At 41.1% G+C, this 19,582-nt stretch overlaps 1 protein-coding gene across 1 annotated transcript in view; it reads left to right on the top strand.

Annotated features, from left to right (window-relative positions):
* The first annotated feature begins 618 nt into the window (after positions 1-618).
* afg2a (AFG2 AAA ATPase homolog A) overlaps positions 619-19,582 on the top strand; it is a 107,954-nt gene continuing 88,990 nt past the window's right edge. The window contains exons 1-11 of the mRNA XM_080035026.1: positions 619-825; positions 1,679-1,803; positions 2,064-2,221; positions 3,075-3,133; positions 3,600-4,229; positions 4,364-4,493; positions 4,619-4,675; positions 5,181-5,304; positions 7,453-7,554; positions 7,803-7,956; positions 18,720-18,874. Coding sequence (XP_079891152.1) covers positions 651-825; positions 1,679-1,803; positions 2,064-2,221; positions 3,075-3,133; positions 3,600-4,229; positions 4,364-4,493; positions 4,619-4,675; positions 5,181-5,304; positions 7,453-7,554; positions 7,803-7,956; positions 18,720-18,874 — 1,869 coding nt within the window. The 5' untranslated portion in view covers positions 619-650. The remainder of the gene's footprint in view (positions 826-1,678; positions 1,804-2,063; positions 2,222-3,074; positions 3,134-3,599; positions 4,230-4,363; positions 4,494-4,618; positions 4,676-5,180; positions 5,305-7,452; positions 7,555-7,802; positions 7,957-18,719; positions 18,875-19,582) is intronic.

The raw sequence follows: 19,582 nt of genomic DNA, 5'->3' as shown, positions 1-19,582 counted from the left end.
AGCCACGAAACAATAGGGTCTCTTGAGGTGCTATCACTCTTGCATACATTCTGACAACACTTCTGACAATTTAGCTAATACCCAAAAAAAGGTTATTCGCTAGTTACATTAAAATAGCAATTCGGGTCTGAGGTAAAATTCGGCTTAACATAACATATGTTACATATGCCAAACTCCAACCGGTTAATATCAACCTTTACAACTGAAATGCCATTCAGCGAAAAACAAGCTAACAAGAAATCCAAGAAACCGTTTAAACCTCGGGAAAAAAACTATACTAGACATTCTTAATGAATATGCCTACTGAATTAAATACGCCATCTTAATAATATTTTCCATGCCTTTAATCATATTTAATTATGTGTTTCTATTTACTATTTAAGAAAAACACTGTGTACTTCAATTATTTTTGAATAGCATTTGGCACATTTCTTTCTCTGGCAAAGGTATGTCCAGACTCTCAGCCTAAATAACATTACTCGTAAATTATGCTGGTCTCTGAATTTCTTTAAAAAAAATGTAGTTAGATATTAGAATACTTACGGTAATTGGAGGCGGGCCTAAACTTTGACCAGGAAGTTTACTGCACAGCTCGGTGTGTTTACCACACATGTCTGCACGTTCACGTGGAGAGGATTTCTACTATTAAAATGTCTTCGAAGAAAAATAAAAGCAAATCCAAAAAAGCGAGCGAAGGGGATAGCTCACTCTTACTGAAGGAGGGCTCAAACGACTCATTCAACCTACAAACATCCGTCAACGAAGGAGGAAGCTGCAAAAGTTTAAACAGCAACTCATTAACTGTCATCGATTTCATTGATAAAGGTGAGACTTCGCTGCATTAACCGAACAGTATAACAAGCTCGGGTGTAGTGTGTGCAAATACTTAAGGCAAAATAACCAGTATGCTGTATGAAGATGGATGCCATGGTCCCTGTACCTGTTACATTCAGTGATGCTTTGGGATGTTGTTTTAACTAACACCTGTGCTGTTCTCTCTGTGGGTTAAGGCATGGACCAATTATAGAGGTCTGTAGATAATGTTCTCCCATCATCCTTTGCGATATAAGCACATTAGGATCTCTTAATGTCCAATATGGAAAGTAGAAATGATTACAGCAAGCAAAACGCAGCTATGAATATGAAATGTTAAACCTTTTACCCACATTTAGAGTAAGCAGGATCCGCACCAGCTGACAATTGATTGCCTTACAATTGTGGCCACTGTAATCAAGTTGGTTTGTTAATGGGGTATGTGGTTTGTTTCCTTTCACATCTGTTGAAAAGTAGACCTTTTAAATTACAAATTCAAAAGGTATGATTGCTAATACTGAGACCTACTGAGTTGTACCGGTACATAAAGTAGTTGGACTAAGTACAACCTTCGCCAAGGAATATTCCTCAGAATGAGTCATTTTATTGTGATCGACGATAGCTTAAAAAGTTAATTCAAGGCAAATATATAATGGGCCGGTTTCACAGACATGGATTAAGCCTCGTCCTGGACTAAATGGAATTTTGAATGGAGATTGTCCATTGAAAGTACAATTTAGTCCAGAACTAGGCTTAATCCATGTCTGCGAAACCGGCCCATTGACTTTTTAAAATTAAAGTCTGACTTAACTTTTTTATGACATCCTGATTTCACGTCATGTGTTTTGGTTTGTTTTCCTCACAGCTGATGACAAAACGCCTAAATGTTGCAGATCAACTTTAGCCCAACTGAGCCTCAATTCAATGAAGTCTGCCAGCGTGTGCATCGGGAGACCAGTCCTGCTGACGAGTCCCACAGGACAACAAGAGGTCTCCTCTTTGCTTTTAATAATTTCGGATGTCCAAAATTTTGCAGACCGTTGTTTTGTTCATTTAAAGCTCTACCTACTGACACATTAAACAAGAAATGTTGTTTTGTGTAACTGTACTTTACTAACCTTTAGCTGATGGACGGGTTTCTGCTCTTAGAATGCCAGCTTCACCATCTTTAGCTTCATGTAATGTAAATCATTTCTCAGGCTGATACCCTTTTCAATAACAATATTTATTTTTCTTCTTTCTTCTTCCAGGTGTGTTTAGGGTGGCCGGTTGCCTGCTTTCCCAGTGGAAAAGTTGGTCTTCAGAAATGTGCTCAGAATAACCTCCGAGTGAAGACAGGAGACGAGTTGACGCTGCATCCAATCACAGGTCCTGTGCTTCAGGCTGATGAGCTGGTTCTCTCTAACAGGTAACGTTCAACCTGTCCTCATTGACCAAACCATTTTACTTATTCTCACTATAACCCCTATTATTCTACATTATAGGTATAACACAATCAGGTGCTAGTTTATTAGGTACAGCTAAAACTAATGCAGCCTAATACAATATTTCTGCTATAAAGCCTATTGTTTGAGAGTTAGGGGTTAGGGTTTATTCTACACTAATTTAGATGGTGTAGTTCCTGGTGCTGTTGCATGGCAATGCACTATACCAAGATATTTTTCCACGCCTATTTTTTATTTTTTTATTTTTTTATCAATGAGGGTTAACAAGTTTAAACATCCATAGGTCACATGTGTAACTTTGCTTAGGAATATCATAACACTCTATTATTGGTCAAATAAATTAATAAAGCCTTTTCCCAAAAGTTTTATGCTTGAACATCTGCAGCTGAGATTTTGAATCTGAATGAAACTAGCTTAAGGGAGCTGCACGATGTGATGAAGCCACTGTAATAGTATAGAGGAGAATTAGCATTTATGCTATGTATCTCAAAAATGTTAAGTGTATCTCTGCCATCTGCTGGTGACACATCACAACTGCAGCTTAAATGCTGAAATATAGTTCATCAATACCGATTTTCAGCATTATTTTTTGTTGCAGCTCCAGTATAGAATTTTAATGATCTTTTATTAACATGACCAAACACTTTTTAATAACATACTGTTGTGTTTTTGAGACTGTAAATGTCCCCTAATCTTCATGCTTCATAACTTGAAACCTAAGAAGATCTGTTACAAAAACTACATATACTGTATATGAGGTCGAAAACATTATTAAGGGAAAAATGTGATTCTTACATACAACTGATTTTCATTTAGGTCAAAAGATGACATACTGGAGACCAATGAGTTCAAGAACTTCCTTCTGAGGTCTCTGGGTAAGTCAGTCACTTATTCACACTGTTGCCTGCTTATTAATAAATACATTTATTTTACATTACTGGTGGACACATGTTTTATTTCTCTAAACAAAATATATATATTAGTGATGGACATCTTTGTCAAATCTTACCAAATGCAATAAGTCACTTGGCCTTTTGAATCCATTTAGAATAAGTTACCGTAATCTGTTGATAATATACAGTACTCTGATATTAATTTAGAATTTGTCCGGCTGTCAATTATTTATTTATAATTTGTGCGGCTGTCAATTTTGGAACTGTACTCTGTGCACTAAATGTCCACATTCTTTAGACTCCAATGCCTACAGATTTACCATATTTGACATAAATGTATACAGTGTCCTGTTTTTAATTGCTGTTTATGTTTCATTGCAGTGCCGACTGCCGACTGCCCTGTTTTCTTAATTGGAATTATTTCCCTTTTTTTTTTGTCTTGTGCCAGTTGACAACATCATTTTGCCAGGGAATGTCATCTCCCTGACCTACTTCGGCCGGTCATGCAGTCTCCGGGTGGAGGCTATAAGAGGGGCAGACGGTGTCACACTCCACAGGCCAGCTCCTCCTCCAGGACCGGGCCCTGACACGTCAGAATCCTCCGCCATAAACTCTGTGCTGGAGTCTGAATCTGCCGACCTCTCCTTGCGCTTCAATTCTCTCACCGTGGATGACGACAACGCTGACGGTCCCGGGCCTGCAGCCAGCACCCCTTGCCGGCCAGCAGCCCTACTCCCGTCTCTATCCTCACCCCTTGCTCCCTGCACCCCTTCCTACAACTCCCAGAATCCCTCAGCAGAGGATGTAGTCAGCTTGGAGAGCTTGCTTAGCTCTGAGCAGGCTGAGAGAATACATGCGGCTCCCCCTGGTGGTGCACTCAGTACTGACACCTTCTACTGCCTCGCCTGCTCCACCAAAGTCAGCTTTAGGAACAGAGTGGAGCAGGAGGACCCAAGTGTAGAAACTAAAAGGTCAAAGGTCACATACAGCATGATTGGCGGGCTCAGCAGCCAGTTGGACGTCATCAGGGAGACAATTGAGCTTCCGCTGAAACACCCAGAGTTGTTCTCCAACTACGGTAGGTGCGATAGTTCAATGTCATTCCACGTGCCTACATTATGATGGTCATATTGTAATGTAATGTGATAGATTGTTTTGTTAACTAGGACTCAATTTTCAAAATCAAAAGTCTCGTTGCTGTTTTCTCTGCAGGGATCCCGCCTCCCCGAGGAGTGCTTCTGTATGGTCCCCCGGGAACAGGAAAGACTATGATTGGACGAGCCATAGCCAATGAGGTTGGAGCTCACATGACGGTGATCAACGGCCCGGAGATCATGAGCAAGTACGGTCATGTTGCATCACTCCTCTTTCCCAGTGTAATACATATGGGGGGGATTTATTAAAGTTCAATAGTAGAATAGTACATTTAATTTACAATAAGTAATGTGTTGTTTTGTATCTTTACAGATTCTACGGTGAAACAGAAGCGAGGTTGAGGCAGATATTCACTGAAGCATCTCAGAGGTAAACTTTGGACTTCATCCAGCTGATCATGCACATAAAAAAACAGCATCCATACTATACTGTACTGGTATTACAGTATTAAACTCATTAGCCTTTTTATGTGCATGCGGAAACTGTGAATGTGTTACATATGTAATGTTTCTATATTAGTTATGAATCTAAGTTGTTTGATTATAATCATTTTGATTGTTCAATTGAAAAAAAAAGAATCACTGTGCACATGAAACCATTACACTGACAGTACAAACAACAGTGCAGTACACAACACCACTAATAAGTAAACAAGCTGATGTGTGTGTGTGCATTCTAAAAACAATCATTTTGCACATTTAGTAGAATAAAACCAAGAAACTCTGACTTATAATTTAACTCCCTGAAGGAAGGAAGAAGAAAATAGTGCGTTGAGGATTTGCAGTATGTCATTTTGGTTCTGACAGTCTTGTTGGTTGGTTTATAAACATGGTTTGGGGTGCTGGTGTGTGACATTTCCTCACTTGATTCCCAGACAACCTGCGATAATCTTTATCGATGAGCTGGATGCTTTGTGCCCGAAGCGAGAAGGAGCACAAAATGAGGTGGAGAAACGAGTGGTTGCTTCTCTCCTGACTCTGATGGATGGGATTGGTTCAGTGAGTATCCCGTTTACCTGTATACTGTTTTTTTACCGTAGGACATGCCAACTGGTTTTGATTCTTTGGGTAAAATAGTAGTCACTTCAATAGTTTCATTGGTGTTGTGCTTTTCTTACAATTTGCAATGAAACACTTTTTCACTGCTGTGATTCTTGTTGTCTTTAAAGTAATGTCACCCAAAGAACACATTTGAGTTAATATATCATCAGTACAGTAAACTTCACAATACTATTAGTTGATTGTGATACCAGCAATGCTGCCATGAAGGCTAACATCATCTGTGAAATATCTTTGATACAAGCCAGTGTTTAAAAATGTCTTTATTTTGTCAAACCAACTGTCCAAAACCTAACAATTATGTCTACTATTAAAATAGAAAATACTGTGTGAAACACCAGAACCATTTCAAATGTTGTTGTTGTTGTTGCTATTGCCAGTTTTGCTTAGATGATAACATTATGAATTGATTAATAACAGGCGCAGATAAATATTCTGTCAGTGGACTAATTTATTAACCATCTAATTGTTTCTCTTATACTCTGGTTTATGATGATATAAACTGTGTGGCCTTATATCATTGTTTGGCCAGAGTTACAGAATGAAATAGACAGCCTTCTCCTCTTCTCATTAACTAAATATATTTTTACATCAGTATCACTATTTGTCTTTTTTACATTGACAAACAAATGCCTCTTGCATTTCACATGCATGACTAAAGGATGCTGCTTTCTGCAGCAGAGCTTGGCTCTGTCAGATTGTCATGCAGAAACAATCTCTACGCGCTGGATGCCCTTCAGACACTGACTCTGGGTTGTATCTCTAGGGCAGGGGTGTCCAAACTACGGTCCGCGGGCCAACTGCGGCCCGCGGCCCGCTTTTTATTGGCCCGCGGCCAATTTTAAAAATATATGGCCCTTTTTAAAATTTTTTTTTTTTTTTTTTCATTTCTTAGTTAACCCACTAGTGCAAAACTGATTGATTGGCCCTTGGCACATTTTAAAAATATAATGTAATATGGTCCTTTTAATTTTTAAATAATCTAAATGCACTCATTATATTACAGAGAAATATGTCCCATAAAAGAGAAAGAGCATCAAGGCCATCCCAGAGGACCCTGCATAATATTTTAATTTAAATTAATATTATTATGGAAAATCCATGTGTCCTTCTCCAATAGCTTCTAATTCATCTGACAGTGTTTAAATTTTTTTTCATACAAAATTCTTCAGCTTTAGCCTCTTAATTTCCCTCCCAAAGTGCACCAGATTCATGCATTTCACTTTAAAAACTTCAAAAAATCTCCCGGGGGGGCATACCCCCGGACCACCCTTGGAGGGGCGGGATCTCAGCTGGCTACTATTTTCACCAAGATGGACATTAGACGTAAAAGCTGAAAACACTGGGTGTATCAATGGCATTTAACAAGAGGGGGGATGTATCTTTTTAATGTGCAAGTAAAGTGTTGCCGTGAAGAAGGATTACAATTTACGAAGACACTATGAAACTAAACATCAGAGCAGCTACATGTCCTGATAAATGTGTTATTTTTGCAAAGTGGCCCGGCCCTTCGTAGATTTTTCTGTATGTGGCCCTCAGTGAAAAAAGTTTGGACACCCCTGCTCTAGGGTTTTGTTTGTCCTATGAACAAACTCTCTGTGCCTAATGAGAAATAATGTGTCTTCGCTTATAAAAACCGAATGGAGTTACACATTTATGGTGAAGTTAAAACTCAAGGTTGCTTAACTTAGCTCCTAGAAAGTTGACATTGTTTTTTTTAAAACTTTTATTTTAGATGTTTTATGATTTTACACATATGGACAAAAAACCGAACAAGTAGACACATACAATACCCACACAACTCCCACCCCGAAAGTTGACATTGTTAACTCAAATCAACAACTTTCATGTAATCACCAGTGTACAGTATGTTTGAGATGTACCCATCCTTATCCATCATGTTATGTTTACACTTTTTTTCAAAATCAGCCCCAAAGCTATAGCTGTGTGTGTGTGTGACTTTACTCTATACAATGTGTGTTCATTAGGTATCAATGTTTATTTAGAGCAGCACAGTAAGAAAAATAAAACTATATTAAACCATGTTTACTAGGACAACTGATCTCTACTTTTTTTCCTTCCTTACAGGAGGGTCACTCTGGTCGGCTGTTGATCCTGGGTGCCACAAACCGGCCCCATGCCCTCGACCCTGCCCTGCGCCGGCCAGGACGCTTTGACAAGGAGCTGGAGGTGTGTAGTGAAAGCAGGGGGTTAATACTGTGCCCCTCATCAGATATGCTTTAAGGTTATTGATCTGTTTTAACCCTTTAATTTTATCTCTGTCAACAAACAATGTCTCTGCAATGTTCCATAAAATACTTCATCCATTATTTGTAGTTTGGGGCCCCTCGAGGTTACTTCAACAGTTCTGTTACAATTAAGTGTAAACAAAACATTCTGTTCCACAATCTATTGTTGTGTTGATGTCATGATGGCAGGTGGGAGTTCCTGCTGCTGCAGAGCGTGCAGATATCCTGCAAAGGCTGCTGAGTCGTTTAACATGCAGCGCCACCACCTTGGAGCTGACGCAGCTGGCCGACGCTGCTCATGGATACGTAGGGGCCGACCTCGCAGCTGTTTGCAATGAGGCAGGCAAGTAAACACTGACCTACTGTCAAATAAAAAAAGACGTTTCCTAGGGTTAGGAATATGGTGGCATCTGAAATGTTTTGGATGGTGAGAGGGAGGGGGAAACATGTGCTTGTGACAGTTTGTGAATTTGGTCTGCAGAGTTTTTCACATACCTTCCCCGTTCTCTCTCTTCCTGACTACATGATGTGCAAATCAACCCAATTAGGCAACGTTCCATGGATTATTCAGATTTGAGTTGAATAGACTTTGACTAATATCGTTTCCAGAAATGAAGCAAAATATTTGTGATGAAGTTATAAGAACAAGTCATAAATCTGTATCACAAAGAACTTCCACAGCTACTCGGAGCAGTTGTGCTGCTTTTTATTTTGATATCCTCTTTGCACTTCCCGAAAACCAACATAAATTGGGTAACCAAAACAAAGTCGCACATGGCAGCTGGCCCAAAAATGCCCAACATCTTTTTACAGTGTGGTTTGCCTTGTGGGCTCAGGCATCCAACCAATAAACAAATAGCACATGGACAACTGTTTGTCATTGAGCTTTAAGTGCATCTGATCTGACCCCACCACTGCTCGTAACCACAACTCCTAGTGACTTATTTCTTCCTTGATTAGGCCTTTTTATAATGTTTTCTTGGATTGTCTGACCTGCCTGCGGCCCTTTCGAGCACAGAGGGTCAACCATCCTTTGATATTTGCCAAAGAGGAAGTTGGGAGTTTCTGTGGTATTCAGATCCCAGAGAGAGAAACCACTAAAACCTCTTGTTGTGAAATTCCTTTGCCCTCTCACCCCTCACCCCAAACGCCACAAACCATTCCACCTCACATCCTCAACACAAGCATATTGGCTTTTATGCAGTATGTGTGTATCCGAATGGGCTTGATTGTGAGTGTGTGTGTTAGTGAATGTATGAGCACATTTGTTTTTCTGTGTGTGAGCCCGTATGCCTCCTGGGTGGTCCCAGCGCCCGGGGTACGTGGCGTATTGCATTTCCAGCTGAGGAGGGAGCTAGGGCTGCCGTGCGGAAGCGCTCCGGCGTGGAGTGTGATTTACTGTCCGCAGAGGGCCAGACGTGACTGGCAGTGTTTTCTGAAAAACCTCCTCACGGCCCGGAGGGAAACAACAACCTCCCCAACCCCATTTCAATCTGCTCGCCTCCTTCCAAACTCTCCAAACCCAAAATCACTAGACGAACCAAGGCCCTCCCAAGTACACCACAGTAGAACTAACAGAATCATAAGGCATTTAATGCTATCGTAATTCTTTCTGTCGGCTCATTCAGTCTTGAAATAAAGAACACATTAAACCCAAACTGAGGTGAAATAGAACACAAATACAGCTATAAAGTGTTAACATAACAAAAAAAACTCCTTGACACGGAATCACTTGATCAGTCGTTGATGTACTGCAGGGTATGAAGCAAAGATAAAAAGGTATAAAAAACGTGTTTAACAATGTGTAACAACCATCGGCAAACCCCCATACTGTACCACTAAACATTGCTTGGATACACATAAACAGACCAATGCAGCCACACAATAACACGCGCACCCGCAAGTTGATATCTGTTTTTTCCTTCTTTGCTTTCATTGCAAGGAACAAACGCAGAGGAGGCACAAAACGCATCGAGTGGGGACTGCAGTTGTTTCCTTCTGCTGCTCAGGTAACAATGAGCTGCTGGGGGAACATACGCTCAGACCTACCGCTTCCTGAAAAATAGAAATGGTAGGGGAACTACACTGCGACCGGCTAGGGTCACGCACACGATCCCCACCTTGCACAGCTGCGGAGAAGCATGCACACGTAAACATTTATGACTCCGACTTCAGTTGCACGTACACACGAGTAGCCTGATGTGGTTGGGGGGGGGGTTTAACATCCTGCAGTTTGCACAATACCAGCCTGCATATAGATCAGAGAGTAAGACTATTTCAACTAATCATTCATCCCTGGAGAGAAAGACAGAGGGCAGGATGAGAAGGCCAAGTAGCTGCTCTGTTGTGAACATGTCTGTGTGTGCATAAGAATTGATGGAAATCTTGGTCATTAGGGACGTTTTTTGTTTGTCCAGTCCTAGTCGCACCGAGCCCCAGAAAAAAAATACTTCTTGAGGACAGATGTGTTTCATAATCAGCACTTAATTACAGCGTATCACGGATCAGCCATTTTTTAATATAACGTAATGCAAGAGCACACTCATACCAGATCTGTGAGTCTGTTAGTCATCTCAGATCCCTTTAAAGCAGGGGTTCTCAAACTTTTGATAGCAGAGGGCCAATTTAGGAACCCAACATTGGACCGAGGGCCGCCGAAGGATTTAAAAAAAAAAAATTAAATCATTTCAATGGCCAGCCTCTTTGCGACTTTACAGTTTACATGTATTGGTCTGCATCCAATAATGTATAATTAACACATTTTAATTAATAAATGAAGGGCTAGGTTTCATTTCAACATTGGGGGACACACATTAAAAGCGGGGGTCTGGGGGAAAAATTTGAGGTTCGAACACTTAATTTTCTGCATTCTGGTTAATTTTTATGCAGTAATTTGTGTCTTCTGTATTTATTTATGGTGGACATGTTAAGGAAAAGACAACTAGCTCCAATTGACACAAATCTAATGGAATATAAATCAGTAAGGCACTGAGGCATTCTGTATTGCATTCAAATACATTATATTATTTATAATTTATATATTTTCTTTCTTTAATTCATAATTCAATGCGGGCCGCCAGATATGTTTCCGCGGGCCGCCATAAAGCCTCCGCTGAGCACACGCATTGTTGAGAAAATCTGCACTTTACATCATGTGCACTGACCAAGGGGATCCGGGCTGCAAGCCATGGTCCCTCAATGAAAGGTAGGATTTTTAAACCTGGAGATTGAAAAAAAACAAGGAATGTCAGTCACTATTAAAAAGGCACCATCATGCTTACTTGGTACATGGTACCTCAAGTCATCACTTACTGTGGACATTTGACACTGTGAACTTCAAGCAAATTGGATTTTGTGCCTCTCCATTCATCCTCCAGTCTCCAGGACCTTGACTTCCAATTATAATGCAACATTTCATGTGGATCAGTGATGCTTTGGGGTACCATGTGATCTGCTTGTGTTTTAAAAAAAATTGGTTTATGTCATATTGTGAGAAGCTGGATTTTTCACTTTATGTTTACTGATTTTAGAGTATATGAACATTTCACTTTTTGAATTCAATTACAGAAAAGAAAATGTTCAATGAGATGCACTTGTAGATGCTATAAAAAAAATTATGTTTGCAACACACCAAGAAAAAAGTTGAGTTTAAGCAGAATTCCCAAAACTCATTATCCGAAATCCAAAAATGTCCCATCATTGCTAGACTGCTCATTGCTGCAGGAGGAAAGGTCAGAGTCAGAGTTGAGCTGCAGTAACCCTAAACGAGGACCTCTTGTGGGCAAACATTATATTGATGTGATGTATAGGCTACACTGCAAAGCTGCATGCAGTGAATGTAGTGTCAGCATTAGGTCAGGTAGACCTATGCAGTGAAATGTATTTAAACCAATTATGGCCCTATTTACCTGTACTTTAGAGAGCTTTAGCGTGGAAATAACTTCTTAATTGTTTCTCTCTAATTTTTGAATCAATAGCCCTGTCAGGATTTGACATATATGCAAAGTCCTGGAAACAATCAAACCACATTTATCTGTAAAAGGCCACTCCTCTGAACTTCTTCCGTCTCAGTCAGTGTGTCTGAAGTGGACATGGCTTTCATCATGGTTTCTCGCAGGTTGACAGATTGATGTACATATTTAGATGATCTTCTGGACTCTGTTAGTCACAGCAGGAAACAATGTACATGCAGAACGGCACGCCAGTAACTCTACTCTACATTTTGACAGCGTTTCTGTTGTATCTGATGTAGCTCCTTGTCACGCAGTTCTGACTGGGCCTTATGCCGGACGTGTGTCGGCATGCACACTGTTACTGGACGGGCTGACACAGATAAGAGCCATTGTAGGAGTCCTGTGTTTTACTACTTGTTAGCTGCAGAATTGCTGCAATGCTTTTGACACATCTGAATCACAGTTGAAATGTAGTATCCTTTGAGCTATGAGAAGGTGCAAGGGAGGTTTGATACTCAATAAATAACAAACAGATAGTACAAAACTCTTGCTACGCTTCATATTGATCGAAAATTATACCCGCCAAGTTCAGGGTCTAATGATAAAGCAAAGGGTGTTTAAAGCACCATTTTCTGATTCTGACCAAAATAAAATAAAATAAAATAACTGGACTTAATCCAGAGTGGGCTGCAGATCTACAACGCTAACCCTAAACATCCTTTCATCTCTTCAGGCCTTTTGAATGAATCATCTTGTTAAAGTAACCAATCCAAGCTCATGAACACACTTTAAGGACCTAACCTGCAACACAATGGTCACAAGTAGAATTTCAAACGTTTAAAAAGCTCAATCCCTAACTGGCTGTTGGCAAATATGTTAATCTTTTGTTTATCTTGTTTGCACTAGTATAGACAAAGAGGAAATTGGCAAAGTAGGTGATACAAACAATGAAGACACTGCCAACAGAAGGTGTTTTGTATTTATATTTTTGCACAAGAACCCCAGAGAAGATTTTTCCGATGTAACAGCATAGTCACTGATTTCTTCTGATCTTATTTCCCCAAACGTTAAATTGACCCTGTTCCCAGCTCTGCACGGATTACACAAAACAGCTCTTCATAATGAATCCCTCTAGGTGTTTTGTGTGGTATTGGGAAGCTACCATGTGGTCTTGTGGAGCCTCACAGACTCTGGGCGTCTCTCTGTCGTCCTGTTGGCGTTCAACTGATCCCGCTGCTAGCAGATGACTCATTTCCACAGTCTAAACAGTGCATATTGTGTGTGTGTGTGAGGGCGCACAATTGTTCGAGTGTGTACGCGTGTGTGTGTGCGTGCTTGTTTGGTTTGTGCCACATCCGGACGCACTGTTTACAAGCCTCTCTAAACAGGGGAAGCCCACTGGAACAAAAAGGGCCAGTAAAATTGATTATGTGGAATAATAAACACACAACTCTGCACTCTGTCTGCTGAAAGCTTTTTGGTTAGCCTCTTATTTGACGGCAAAGATCAGGCTCTGTATTTAAAATCCATTTTCTCCAACTTGGTTTAAATGGCCTAAATGATTTTCTCTAAGTAAATTTGCAAAGTGATTTGGCTAACATACTGCTAAATACTTACTACACTGTGTAGAAACATGAAAAGAAAAAATGGTATCAAAAATGTGCCGAGTTTTGTGTGTTGGACATAACTTGTGCAGTAGAAGGCTAAATAGGCCAAACACTGCTAAATACTGACTGATGTTTACAGCAGCAGCCTTGCCTTATAAAGCACTTTTCCAAACTCGTCTGTCCTTTTAAAGACACTTCAGGAATTTCAGGACAGGTCACATAAATATCAGTCGGATCAGCATGTGAAGTTTATTTGAGGCCTCTGTTTATAAAATCCGGAAATGTGCTGCTTGTACTCCTTAACCCCAGCACTTACCTTTACCCGGTGACAGCTGTGTGTGTGTGTGTTCTCTTGCATGTACTCTGTCTGTTTATGCCTGCACACGTTTTTCCGCATGTTTGGAGTGTGTGAGCGCGTGTATTTTTCTTTGTTATCTTTACATGTTTGTCTGTGTGTATGAGTGTGTGCACTTTAAGAGCACATATTATTGCGGTGTTTCAGCTCCGGGAACAGATGTTGGGTATTGTAAATACAGGTGCAAAGAGTGTTCCGGAAGCCCCGGCGAGTAATGAAAACGTTCCTGTGCGTGTTTTTTTTTAATGGTGTAATGCCCAAAGAATTTCCCAATTCAGCTGAGGACAGCGTCGCTGGAGAGCAGCTGTGACTTGAGTTTGTGGGTGTTTAGATGCAGCACTGCACAATGCTACACGACACTACAGACCGTCCCGATTATTCCCTGTTGATATATGGAATGCACTGTTGAAGTTCAGATGGGCACACCTTCCTGGACTCTAGGTGATGTGATGATCTGCTGTGTATGACATTGCAGCTCTGTGGAGTTTGACTTTTGAAGTCTTCTAGAGGACCAACAAACCCTCCGTACACTTCCTACCTAATATTTTTCACCTTCTCCCTGGAAGTTGAGGGCAAGTGTCAGACTTGGTCCTTTGTTTACTTACACTTACATACATTAAGTGCACGTTGTTTCAGTGTACAGCACATACACTAGTGCAGTGTGATGGAAAGAGAATCCTTGGAGTGGATTATAGTCTGACTGATAATGGGTTTCTGTGGCTTATCGGCGGCAGTGGCGAAGTCGGTAGGGCGATCGCCTCTGGAGTGCAGGGTCGGAGGTTCGATCCCCCGTCTTCCCGCCACATGTCGAAGTGTCCCTGAGCAAGACACTGAACCCCAAATTGCTCCCGATGGTTCAGAGAGCGCCTTGCATGGCAGCTTCTACCATCGGTGTATGAGTGTGTGTATGAATGGGTGAATGTGGTAAGATATGTAAAGCGCTTTGGGGCTGAGAAAATCGGCTAGAAAGCGCTATATAAGTCAAGTCCATTTACCATTTTACCATTTATATTGGCTAATATTTGATTTAATTCAAACAAATAATCAATATGTTGCATGCTGATGTATCTTTCACTGAAACTGCTTGCTGGTGTTTCTCTCTCACACACACACACACACGCGCGCATATAACTTGTAGTCAGGGGTTGGATCTCTTAGTAGAGGGGGCTCATTTGTTGCGAGGTTCAGGGCAGGTGACCCCTGAAGAGAAGGCCTTAATTATGTGGGTCCAAAACAGACCTTCCCTCAAATCAAGACCATCCCTGTTGAAAAACCACAAATAACTGTTCCCCTCTCTTCTCCCCGGTGAGCTTTCTCTCAGAGTTCTTTCCTCTCTTTTATACCTAGTTTGGGCCCCGGTGTGATGCTTTGTATGTGCATTCTTGTACATATTTAGGGGGCCCCATTTTGTCTCAATTCCCACCAGATCCCTGGCGAATTCGAAGCATTCTGGAAAGGAGTAGTGCATACGAGAAGCAAGAGGAAAATAAGTCCACATAAGGTTCAGATTAAATTGTGTTGTGTTGCCTCCCCCCCCTCCTCCCTTCCCATCGGATGTTTTCATAGCTAAACCAAATGTATGCTTGGAGTCAGCCAAAAGCAGTCAGGAGAGAGATTCCCTAAAGCAAAATGTTAAAGTCACATCGTTGAATCAAGTTTCCGCTGCCCTCAGGGCGCCCAGGGTGGACTAAGAGCTCTGCGGCTTATGAACCCCATTTCCCCTCTGGTCTGACTGTTTCACTGCAAGGCTTTTCATTACCCCTGGCACGAGCTAGATTCACTCGAGAAAGTTTCAGACGATTCTTGCTGAAACATTTATTTAACATTGGTCAGCAGCATTTTTCATTCCCCAGTGCTCATTGGCACCAATGCTGTTGACTAGACCTTTTAAAATAGCTGTCAGTCTATGCTTACTGCAATATAGTGCTAACTAACTAACTTACTAAGTGCTGGATTGAGGACTGAGAAATAAAGCTTTTGCAGAAATGCATTAATCTCATATTTGTTATGGAAAACAATCATATCAGTGCTGAACCTTTTTCTTTTGTCGTTGCATTCCTTGTGGGCAATTGTTTATATGTTTTGTAGATAACCACTTTGACTTTCAAAATAATTTAAAAACTATTTGATCAAAATGTATTCATTGTTAGATGAATTTACTTATTTTTAATTTCTTTATGAGTTCTATTTAGTGATTGATGTCTGTGTGTAGTTATGAACAGTATATTTCCTTTTTACAAATACATCCATAAATTCCTTTTAAAAGATCTTGAACAATTTCAATCCATGTTGTTGTGCGTACTTTTGGATGAGCACAATGATGTGTCCATGAGAGTGAAAAAATACTTTCTCTCCTCTCATAGATTTTCTTCAGCTGCTTTTATCTTTTAGAGCAGGATCAGACCTCAGCCTTTTCTCATGTTTGCTGCCTTGTCCCATCATCCTCTGAGTGGTGCTTGGCCCTCCACCTTCACAGGGCCAAGCAGCTGATGGTTTGGGGTTAGTTGCATATGGTGCTCCTCATCTCTCTCCTCACCCCAGTTTCCTTCCACATCCTGCCATGTCTTGCCTTGTCGCTTCCATTCCGACCAGATGTTTTTCTCTAGTCGGGTCTGAAGCATTAACGCAGATGAAGATCCCAAGCGGCAGCCAGGTGGAATTATGGGATGTCTAAACCTCCAGGGATTCACACAGACTGGATCTCAATTCAGGGGTTACAGCAACTTCTTTTTCTTTTTTCCTCCGTTGACAAGGCTGTTTCCGTGGGAAGCAATCGGGGTTGCTAGGCAGCACAGGAGCGGCGAGTCGTCACGCAAGGTAACGGCTTGTTACGCAAACCGGAAATGCTCGTAAACGGAGACCTGCGGAGACCGTTTCGTTTAACAACACTCGTTTGGCCTTCGAATCGGTCTTCACAGGCTATAGCCTTCATAGACCGCGTAGACCGCGTCCTTCCAAGGATGCGGTCTCTGTAATGGGATACAGCAACAGTGAGACGGAGGGAGGACGGGTGGACTGGGTTAGAAAGGGAAAGAGGGAGAGAAAGACATCATACACCGGGACAAGGGAACACATTGACCTCAACTTGCTGTTTTTTCCTCCTCCCCTTGTCTGTCTGTCTGTCTGCCTGTGTATGCCTGTCTTTCTGTCTGTCTGTCTGTCCGCCCGGCCCTGGCCTAGTCAAAAAGGTCCTGGAAAATATAAACAGGATGCAGTCATGTCTGATCGTAAATCCCCTCTCGTCTGCACCCTGGCCCCCAGCCCTGGACCACGTCCGTTCTCCTTTCAGCCCTCACCACCAAAACTCCCCCTCCCCCCACACCTTTTAGCTAAGATGAGGATGCCAAGAGTGTGTGCGTCCGTGTGATGTGTGCACATGTGCACATGTTCAACAGGAATGCTTGTGTGTCGAATATACTGTTACCCAACTTTGGGGTTTGGAAACGTGGCTGTGGGCTGGTTTTGTTACTACTAATGATTGTCCACATTTACATGTAATTCTCCCAGAGAAAACCTGTCCTCCCACCTGTAGGGGTTAAATCTTCACAGCTGCAATCAAGCGGATGCACACATGGAGTTTTCTGCACTGTCGCAGTTGTACTTTTTAATTTTTTTTGCCTTACACTCACATTCTTCTCCGCCTATTTTGTAATGATTGCATTCAATATTGCAACCAGACCTTCCTGCAGACCCTGTTTTTTTTCTATCATGTGGAATCGGAGGAAATTACAAGCAGAAAAAGACCCAAAAGATTCCCCTGCACAGTCAACTGATTCTGTGAGCAAAGTTGCAAATGTTTGCTTGCTGTTTCAGACTTTAATCATAACCAGTGTATCAAGCTTATGCTATATTTTGGAAACTATTTTGGGGAATGCCTCAAACTCTGTTTAAAAATCTAAGATCTGAAATAATAGTCGTGAATAAGCTGCTGAACAGGGTCCTTAATCAGCCTTAGTTTCCCTCTCTGACAGATAGCAATTTATAGTGGTGTTGAAACAGAAGTCCTAAAACAGGAAGGTCAGATCTTTCTACTGACTGTTAAAGAATAGAAGGAGAAAAAAAGTTACTGCAGCAATGCTCACATTGCTTCCTTTTAATCAAGGCACTTGACCACAACAGCTTAGTGTCCAACAATAGAAGATTTTTTAGGGGCCAATCCTCAGTGACTTACGGTGAACTGTAGCTGAATCACGCTCAGGGGAAGTTCAATCAGGGCGACTGACCATATGCAATCTCTCTCTTAATACAATGTATTTTTCTCGCTCTCTCTCGCTCTCTCTATCTCTTTTTCACTCTCTCCATCTTTCTTCTGCTTTAAACAGATAATCATCACGTTGTCATCAAATAAAAAAAGCCTTCCTCTCTAAGCTGTCAGTTGTCATATCAGTTTGGTTTGATGGATGCAACCCTCTTCCTCAGTTCGAAAGCATGCATGTTTAATAAAGGCAACCTTTTTTGTGACTTCTGCTCTAGTGCTTTGCATGTCTATACTCTGTCATCGCCTCCATATTTTGCAAAGATGTCTGTGCATAAGTCTTTGTACTTCACAACAATCTGCTATAACCTCTTTTGCAAGGTTAACAGTATCATTCTTGAAAGTGACACATCAGTGTTTGTTTTGCTTTCTTCTTTTTATTCAGATGCTGAAGTCTATTCAAACCTTAAGCACTTCAATTACACTTCCCTTCCCTTCGGCCTACTCTCTTTTCACCCCTATAATGTAGGCCCAATTATTTCCTTGGTCAAAAGGGGAATCAGTGTTCATTTTGAGATTTACATTCACTTGGGCATGACTCATCACAGCCTGTACAAGCCTGAATGTTTTGAGTAAAAAGTTGGACTGGTGGCATGCGGGTTTGGAAGGAAACCCCTTAAAGCACAACAACACTATAGCGTTGCCTTAGGCAAACAAACACCAGTTTAATTCTCCTTTGTAGGCCTTACATGATTCACCTTTTCTTATGAATATATGAACCTAAATGTCTTTTAACACACAAGCAGAGCTTTGTATAAACTTGGGCAACACTAATGACTTTTTTTTCCATCTGTTTAAGCCGTGGCATTATTCTCTCATTTTAGTCTAGCTCAATATCCAACAGCGTGACTTTGCTGAGAAAGCTTCAAAATAAGGGCATCTTTTCTTATTCTGAGCCAATGAGTGGTTTAAAATGTGTCAACCCTCTTTCTCCAGGTTTACATGCACTGAGGCGAGCACTGGGACGTTCCCAGCAGCCACCAGATCATCAGCTTAAGGGGACGGTTACTGTCACTGCGCAGGACCTCCAGTGGGCCATGTCTATCGTTAAGCCAAGCGCCATGAGGGAGGTTGCTATCGATGTCCCCAAGGTACATTCACCTCTTTCAATCACAGATATGTCTCTCTATGTTTTCCTCATTCCCTCATGAACACACCTTTTCTAATTGGAAAGCAAACTACAAAGCATTATTTTTAAACTCATTAAACTCTACATAAATGTCTTTCCTTCGTTCTAATATTGACGCTAATGGAACACTTCATGGTACGTTAATGCATGAATGAAGATATAGCAGCCCCATGTTTGGTGTTTGACCAATCAGCTGCATTGCACACTACAAAGTCCTACCAGTACAAAGACTTGTTTCATTTAGTCCCTGGTTCGACTGGTTGAAAAAAACAGGAAAGGTTCTCGAGTCCCTGAAAAGGTTGCTGGTCCTTTGGAATAGTTCATGTGCTGGAAATGAGTGTGTATTAAATTAAGGGTCTGTGTGGAGTTACTGTGGTTAGGGAAGAAAACAATAGCTTAAACAAACAAGGACAATTGAAGCTTCCCCGGCCTAGAAAAATAAAGATATTAAGTCTTGCCAAAACCTATCTTTTTTATTGTAAGTTTAGCCAAGAGGAGTTAAAGAAATGCAGCTGTTAGAGAAGTAGATAGAGTTCATCAGCAGCTTTCTTGAGCAGACATCAGAAAGTCCATCACAATAAAAGACAAAGGCTACAGACAGAAAATTCAGATACAGTAAAATCAAGCTAAACAAAAGCAAGTGTAAAGCTGTTTTCTAAAGTTGTACATA

Source organism: Ammodytes marinus (genome assembly GCF_949987685.1).
Source record: "Ammodytes marinus genome assembly, chromosome: 10".
In the NCBI taxonomy this organism is placed as follows: domain Eukaryota; kingdom Metazoa; phylum Chordata; class Actinopteri; order Uranoscopiformes; family Ammodytidae; genus Ammodytes; species Ammodytes marinus.
Note: the sequence above shows the minus strand (reverse complement) of the source record. Positions and strands in the feature narration are given on the sequence as shown.